At 48.2% G+C, this 7,567-nt stretch overlaps 1 protein-coding gene across 4 annotated transcripts in view; it reads left to right on the forward strand.

Moving 5' to 3' along the window:
• Nod1 (nucleotide binding oligomerization domain containing 1) overlaps window positions 1-7,278 on the forward strand; it is a 49,185-nt gene extending 41,907 nt beyond the window's left edge. For 3 of the 4 annotated variants that reach the window (XM_060379972.1, XM_021648044.2, XM_021648058.2), the window contains 2 exons: window positions 3,445-3,528; window positions 6,174-7,278. In XM_060379972.1, coding sequence (XP_060235955.1) covers window positions 3,445-3,528; window positions 6,174-6,246 — 157 coding nt within the window. In that variant the 3' untranslated portion in view covers window positions 6,247-7,278. Of the gene's footprint in view, window positions 1-358; window positions 512-3,444; window positions 3,529-6,173 lie in introns of all 4 variants that reach the window. The other variant, XR_009590713.1, reaches the window with a different exon arrangement.
• The last annotated feature ends 289 nt before the right edge of the window (window positions 7,279-7,567 follow it).

Below are 7,567 nucleotides of genomic sequence, written 5' to 3' on the forward strand. Positions count from 1 at the left end.
GTGAATCTCTTCTTCCCAAGTTTTCCTACTTTCATGGTGTGTATGTGTGTGTGTGTGCATTTAATTATGGTTGCTGGCAAGAGTATGACTGCAGGGTTTCTTACTTGAGTTGGGTGCCAGTGGCTGCATCACTGAGGAATATAACTCCCCATTCCCTGCAACCCCTAACTGCCTGTAAACTGCCCTGGTAGCGGGGGGGAGATCTTCTCAGCCCCTTCCCTACCATGGTGAATGTTGATGTCCCAATCTTGTACAGATTGCCACTGCCTCTGTGGGTGAATGGGCACAAGAGCCACGTCCTGTCCAGAAGACAACACTTCTCTCTGTGTTCCAGCTCTTTTGTTCTCTCCGATTACAGTGTTGCCCAAGGGAAAAAGAGAACACGATCACGGAGTGAAAAGTCCAGAGGAAGGAAGAAATGCCTGCGAACCTCTGTACAAAAATGTGTCCTCAAAATACGGAGTCCTCTACGACAAGTAGACGAATGACCCAGTCGTTAAGTGAGCTAAGGGTACGGAGATATTTCTTTAAAGATAGGTGGCCAGGAAGAGAGGGATGTGAAAGGCGTGCCTTGGAGGGACGCTATGTCTGTCGCATTTAGGGCAGAGTCACTTGCTCTCAGCACGCTGGCCAATTGTGAGACTCTGCGTTGAGGGTCACTCACTGCAAACAGCACTGAGTCAGCACTGTTCTGTGGGTAGAAACATACATATTTAGAGGCAGTTTGACAGCACGTCCATTTAGCAAGACATCAGTAGGTTTCTCAGAGGGTCCACTGTCCCTCTCTTGGAAGAGAGCCATACAGTGGTTATGGAAGCACACTGCGCTTTTTATTTTCCTCACTGGCCAGCATTTTTTCACACAGCTCTATTCCTGGCCACCTATCTTTGAAGAATTATCTCCATACCCTTAGCCCATTTTAAAACTGGGCCATTTGTCTACTTATTGTTGAACTTGTCAAAGTACCTTATTCTGAAGACTTGACGTTTTGTACATAGGTGTTACAAGCATTTTCTTTTTCCTCTGGACTTTTTACTTCCTGATAGTGATCTCTGAGGTAGAGACAGTTTTGGTTTGGATGAAGTCCAACTTGTGTACTTTTTCTGAAGTTGTTTGTGTCTGAGAAATTTTACTTGATGGAATATTGCCTAATCCAAGGTCACAAAGATTTACATGTATGTTTTTGTTATTTCCGTTAGTTTTTTTTCCCCCAAATTAAGTGGACAGATCATTTTGACTTGTGTATATGTGTGCTTGTGCACATCATGTGTGCGTGTGTGTGTGTGTGTGTGTGTGTGTGTGTGTGTAGGTCAGAGATCAAAGTCAAGTGTCTTTCTCAATTACTCTTCACCTTATTTTTAAGACAAAATATCCCATCTAACCTATAGCCCATTGATTCAGCTAGACAGGGGTTTTTAATATGCATGCGGGGGACCTAAATAAACTCGGGTCCTCACACTTGAGCACTGAGCACCTTGCCCACTGAGCGATCTTGCTAGGCCCCCATTTTGAGTTAATTTTAGAATATGGCATAAGGTGGGCGTCCGATTTCCTCCTTCCCGTGTGGCTATCTAGGTGTGTGGGAGCATTTGCTGAGCAGACTATCCAGTGGCCATGACATACTTGTCAAACAGTTGCTTTTATGTTCAGATATGATTCTCGCGTGTCATTCTCCATGTCTATTCTATCAGAAGTTTCTCATGTAGACCAGTCTGCTCTCAAACCCAGGATCCTCTTGTATCAACATCCTAAGTGATGAAATTACAGGCAAGCGCCACCATGTCAGCTGCACTGTCCTTTTGTGATCAGTTTTGTTCTTTCTCAAGGCAATTGTGGCTCTTCTGAGTCCCTTGCATTTGAATTTGGAACTACTTCATCAATTTCTGGGAAAAAGCTAGGTTCTGCTTCTTTCTTTCATTTCTCTCTAGTTTTCAGATTTCTTCTGTTCCCACCTTTGGGTACAAGGTCCTCAGGTCACAGAGCCCAGGAGGCCTAGAGAGGGCATGCACAGCTGTGCTGCTCTCACTGAAGGTGGGGCTGTGGCAGCCAGATGTGCCCAGCTCTGGTACAGTCAGTGAACACCCTTATTCTTGTTCTTCCTCTTCTTCCTGTTCTCTTGTCACATATTTTGTTATTTTATTTGTTTTTCTGTTTTTGTTTGTTGTTGTTGTTGTTGTTGACGACAGGATCTTATTCCATAGCTCAGTCTGACCTAGAGCTTACTGTGTATCTCAAGGTACCAGTGATAAGGAGAGCTTTGTCCCTTTGGTCACCATGTTCATCCTTCTCCTGTTACACTTCAGCTCACAGGACGATGTTGTGTAAGTTATCCCCTCTTACAGGTGAGACAGGAGCTGCATCAGAGCTCTGCATCTGAAAAGTAGTGTGGTGAGAAAAGATCCCGACCAGCTTGCTATGCTGCCTTTTAAGGCCGAGGCCTGCTCATGCGGACTCTATGCTCTCATCCATCCTGCTAGCAGAGCCCTTGTCTTCCTGGAAGGGCTCCTTCACAGATCAGTATCCAGGATTTCTAAGACTTGGGATTAGCAGTTGCCTTGTGTACCCACAGCCTGGTGAAGAAGAAAGTCCATGATAAAATGCAGACATATCCTAGCCTCCTTCTGAATTTACATTCTGGTTGGGCAAAAGCATTGCTACAGACAGGTTCTAGGCTGGAGGACAGGGTCCAGGTTGCAGGCCAGGGTTCCAGGCTGCAGGTCAAGGTTCCCAGCTGTAGGCCAGGGCTCCAGCCTGAGCCAGGGTTCCAGGTTCCAGTCCAGCCTGAATGCCAGGCTCGTTCTAACCTGCAGGATAGGGCTCCAGGCTGCAGGCCAGGGTCCCTGGCTGCATGCTAGGAGATCTAAATAAACTATCTGCTTTCCCACCATTGCTGTATTTTGCTTGACTTGGTTCATGTCCTGTCTGCAGCACACATCTTCTATGAAGCCCTTTTGATCAATGCTGGTACCAAGAGTGACAGCAGCAGAATCTTTTCTCTGCCCTCTCTTAGATGTTGGGAGGATCCGGCACCATCTTACAAGCCTTTGGGTTCCCAAAGAAGACTATTTGGTAGCTGCTTTACATTCTGAATTTAAATACCCACAACCTTAAATTCTGCCCAGCCTTTGCCTAAACTACCTGGAAGGAGATGGCAGACAAACTGATGTTGTTCTTGTTCAGATTGATGGCCTCCAAGTCTTTGGGGTTGGGGATCCCTGTAATGAAGAACATACACACACTCAAGTTGGGGAGGGGGAAGATCTCTTTACAATTATGCTATATACAAGTCTGGACATATCACATTGTGTAAAAAAAAAAAAAAAAACAAAAAAAAAAAACAAACTGAAGGTTTTCTGGGCTGTCACCTCCTAGCCCTGACACCATAGATCCCAGATCGGACCCAGCCTTGTCTGTTGACACACTTCTTGTGTACCCTTCTTTCAGGCTTATCCAGAATCATATCACAGCCAAAGGGACAGCCCAGCTGGCCAGGGCACTTCAGAAGAACACCACCATCACAGAGATTTGGTAAGGGCATAGTCATGTCGCAACAGTCACCTCCCTGGTTTCTCACTGGGTGCCACTGACCACTTTAGATGTCATGGAATCCCATCCCACTTCATTCTTGCCTGTGAAGACAATGTGGGAAAGGACTGGTAGTTATAGGGCAGGAGGGACCTCAGCTCTTTAAAACTCTTGTTTGTCTGGTCTGAGAGCAGTGGCCCTGAGTACTCACAACTGCTCTGGAAATGTGTCCTGGACCCAGGGCCTGGTGTGTTCCCTCCCAGTGTCAATGCATAGAAGTTGGCAGAGGTCGGAGCCAATTCTTGTTGAGGACACAGAGTCAACTATGGGTTCTCTAAGCCTTATGAACAGCCTCACCAGGAACCAAAGTTCCAGGTTCAGAGAGTGGATACTGTTAGCACTTTCCCCTGTGTGAGTGGGGAGAGGAATTACAAGACCGGGCCTACTGAGACAGAACCCAGTCCTGGTTCCTGAAAGGTGTCACTGGCTTTGCCTTGGAAATGTCGCTGGTCACACACTAGGCCAAGGGCTGCATCCAGCATTATTCTGAAGTGAAGCCAAGTAGGATAGGGCACCAGCAGAGTAAGGACCGTCACACCTACCTTGCCTGAGGTGTGCACACAGATGAGCATGTTTAGATGCTGATTCTAGAACATAATTCTAGATCCTTTCAGGTTGATGACTAACTGACCCTCATGTAGAATCTGGGGCTCTTGCGGTCACAGCAAAGACATTTGTGAAAAAGGCTGTCACAGAGACTAGAGTCCAAGTCCAACTTCGATAAGAAATACCGTGGCACTTGTGCTCAGGGCATGCCTTCTGTGGGGAGGACCTGACTGTGAGCCAGTTAGGCCTACCTCCTGGTATTTCCAGACACAGGTACTATGTTGCCATCTGTCATGGAGTAACATAGGCTTGAATGCCAGGCTTGGGCTGGTGATAAGAATCCAGTGGTGAACACATGTGAACTGCCCTCAAGGGCTCTCCCTGGGGCGAGGGAGGAGCACAGTGGGGGAAATAGTCAAGTCTAACCACAGGGCAGGCTTCCTAAGGAAGACACTTTAGACTAAGCCACCAAGGATGAAGGGAGTTAGAAGGCTGGAGGAGTTCTGCAAGTGCTACCTATTGGAGAAGGACACAGACGAGGCTCAGAGTTTGAGATAGCATGTCCAACAAGAACTGCAAGCAGCCAGGAATGGTGGCATGCACATTTAATTCTAGCATTCTCTGGGAGTTTGAGGTAAGCCTGATCCACAGAGAGCCCTGAGGCAGAAGCATCATGGACAGCCTGGGCTACATAACGGGGTCCTGTGTGATGATTAATGCTGACCGTCAATTTGCAAGGATCTAGAATCACTTATGAGTGAAATTGCTGGGCATGTCTATGAGGAAGTTTCAGTTGAATGAACATATCTGTAAAGATCAACCCTAAATGTGGGTGCTCCCATCCTACATGCTGGGGCCTCAGACAAAAAAAAAAAAGAAGAAGAAGAAGAGAGAACACAAACATCAGTATTCATTTCTCACTGCTCCTTGACTGTAGGTGCAATGTGACAAGTTGCCTCATGGTCCTATCACCACGCCTGTCCTGTCACTCTACTCTCAAACTGCACATTAAAATAAACCCTTCCTTCCTAAGTTACCTTTGTCACAGCAGCACGAGAATTAATTAATACACCTTGTCTCAAAGATCCTCAGAAGGTGGTTGTCCATAGACTCAGGCAGTGTGAAAGAGGGAGCTGAGGAGACAGGCATGAAAGGTCTTGTGGTCAGGCCATGTATTTTGACCTTTATACTAAAAGCAGGGAGAGGTAATGCAGAGTGTGAAGCTGAAAGGGGATGTGGTCAGGCCAGAGTACATCTAATGGAACAGCCAGAAACGCCCTGCTGTGTCCAAAAAGGGCCCCGGGGCTTTTGGAGTTGTATGGTGGGACTGGGGCTACACAGGGTCAGAGTATCAGGCTAGGACTGCTTAGGAAAGAATACAGAACTCCATGATAGAAGAACTAGCAGGATGGGAGCAGGCCTCGGGGACTCCAGCTGACATGGCTGGATGAAGGGAGGGACCGTTCCCTGAGCTGGGGACTCCGGGCTGCTTGTGGCAACCTTGAAGTATAGGGAAACACCTGGAGAAAGATGGCAACAGGAAACTTGCCTAACTGACATGGCTGTGGCAAGACAAGAAGCCAAGAGCAAAGATCCCAGTCAGACTCCCGCCTCAGAAGAAGCCAGTACTGAGGATGAGGGCTTGAGAAGGCAGGCCAAGAACACGTGCCCAGAGACAGGAGAAAACCTAGAGCCAAGATGTCCTCCTGAGAGACAACGCAGTGCTTCAGAGATGATACATAGCCTAATGCCTATGAACACTTGAAAGAAAGAAGAGACCTGAAAATGTCATTAAACTTGGCTTATAGAGGTGGCTAGTGAACACAGTGAGACCCAGAAAACAGAGCAAGGGCAACTGGAAAAGACTAATTTGGAGTCTAAAAGACTAATTATCCAAAGCATAATTTGGATAGGGTGTGCTCTTTCACTTCAGGGTTGTGTCGTACTCAGTGTGTGTGGGGTCACCTATTCAGAAAAGATGGATAACGTTCCATGACATTTTGTGTAAAATTTTCTTTTTTTTTTTTTTTCCTTTTCACCAGTCTCAATGGAAACCTAATTAAGCCTGAGGAGGCCAAAGCCTTTGAAAACGAGAAGCGGATCATCTGTTTCTGATGGACATTCCTGTGTGGGATCTTTGTCCCAGGTTGCTCCTCAGCCACAGAAAGCACTGTGCAGTCAGCAGGGACATGGTGTGCTGTGAAGGGCCTGCCGCAAGGGGCCTGTCCGGAACCCACACCTCCACAGAGCAAACCAACCTCCCCCGCAGAGGCTGGGACCGGTGGCACCTGAGTCGTGGCCGGGATTCCTCAGAAGCAGAGTGTCGTCCGAGTCATTATCATCACTCAAAGCCAGCAAGTATTTTCTATATAAGATTGTCCTGCCTATCGACAAGTCTGAAGTTGAAGGAATGAACCAGGAAAGGAGGCCAACCCCAGCTCCCACGGATGCCCACCTGAAGGATCCATGGGACCGATGTCACCTACAGGAAGGAGCAGGGAACTTAGGCAGAGCCAATGGCAACTTCTCAGAAAGGAGGCACACCCAGGCCACGTGATTATCCTGAAACCTTCTTTCTTTGCTCAGTACCTCCCACTGTACAGACCTGTTTCTTCCTCACATCTGTGGCTGCTGAAGTAGGCCACTGTGGGGAGGGCTTGTCCCAAAGCCCACAGCGAGCTGGTTGTCAAGGGCTCATCATAGACTTTGGTTTCAATTCTGGCTTCTCCCAGGCTGCAAGCACAAGTCAGAGGAAGGCCTCTAGGTAGGTCTTAGAGGAACTCAATGCCTTAAGAGTGCCAAGGTCCCACACAAAATTTTGGATGGATAGCTCTACTATGCGTGCTCCCAGGAGGCAAAATCTGTTCCCATCCCCCACAGCAGCAAGCATGGCTCGCCTCAGTGTCCTGAGATCTCAAGCAAAATGCTGTCCCTTGCCTGTGAGCAGGAAGTGCCTTCGTGTCCTCAGCAGTGGGAGTGCGACCGAGCACAGCTTTGACCCGTTGGTAGCTCAGCCAGCAAGGCGTGGCAGACACCCGCCACCACGGTGGGCATACGGAAATGCCCAGCAGTGTGGGATGTTTGGGAATGTTGTCAGAGAACATGTTCCTTGGCCACCTCATTTGTTAATAAAATATTGAAAAAGCTTACTGTTTCTAATGGCTAGGTCTGGGGCTTTCAGAAGGGACTCTGCCTGGAAAGCAAGCTTTGATCCTCAGCCTGCCTCACTGCTACAGGGCATCTGGGGTGTCACGCTCTACGGAGGCTAGATAAACAGAGGCCGGGGTGTCCCCAAGGAACAAGGAAGGGAGGAGTGGCATCCAAGGCCAGCCCGCCAGGCCTGTGAATCCAAACGGGCTGCTCCTGAGTCAGGACACATGGGCACATCGGGCTGGAGCAGGCCCCGTTTGCTCCATCCCTGATGCCCAGTGCTCCT

This window comes from Meriones unguiculatus, chromosome 3 (assembly GCF_030254825.1).
Source record: "Meriones unguiculatus strain TT.TT164.6M chromosome 3, Bangor_MerUng_6.1, whole genome shotgun sequence".
NCBI lineage: Eukaryota > Metazoa > Chordata > Mammalia > Rodentia > Muridae > Meriones > Meriones unguiculatus.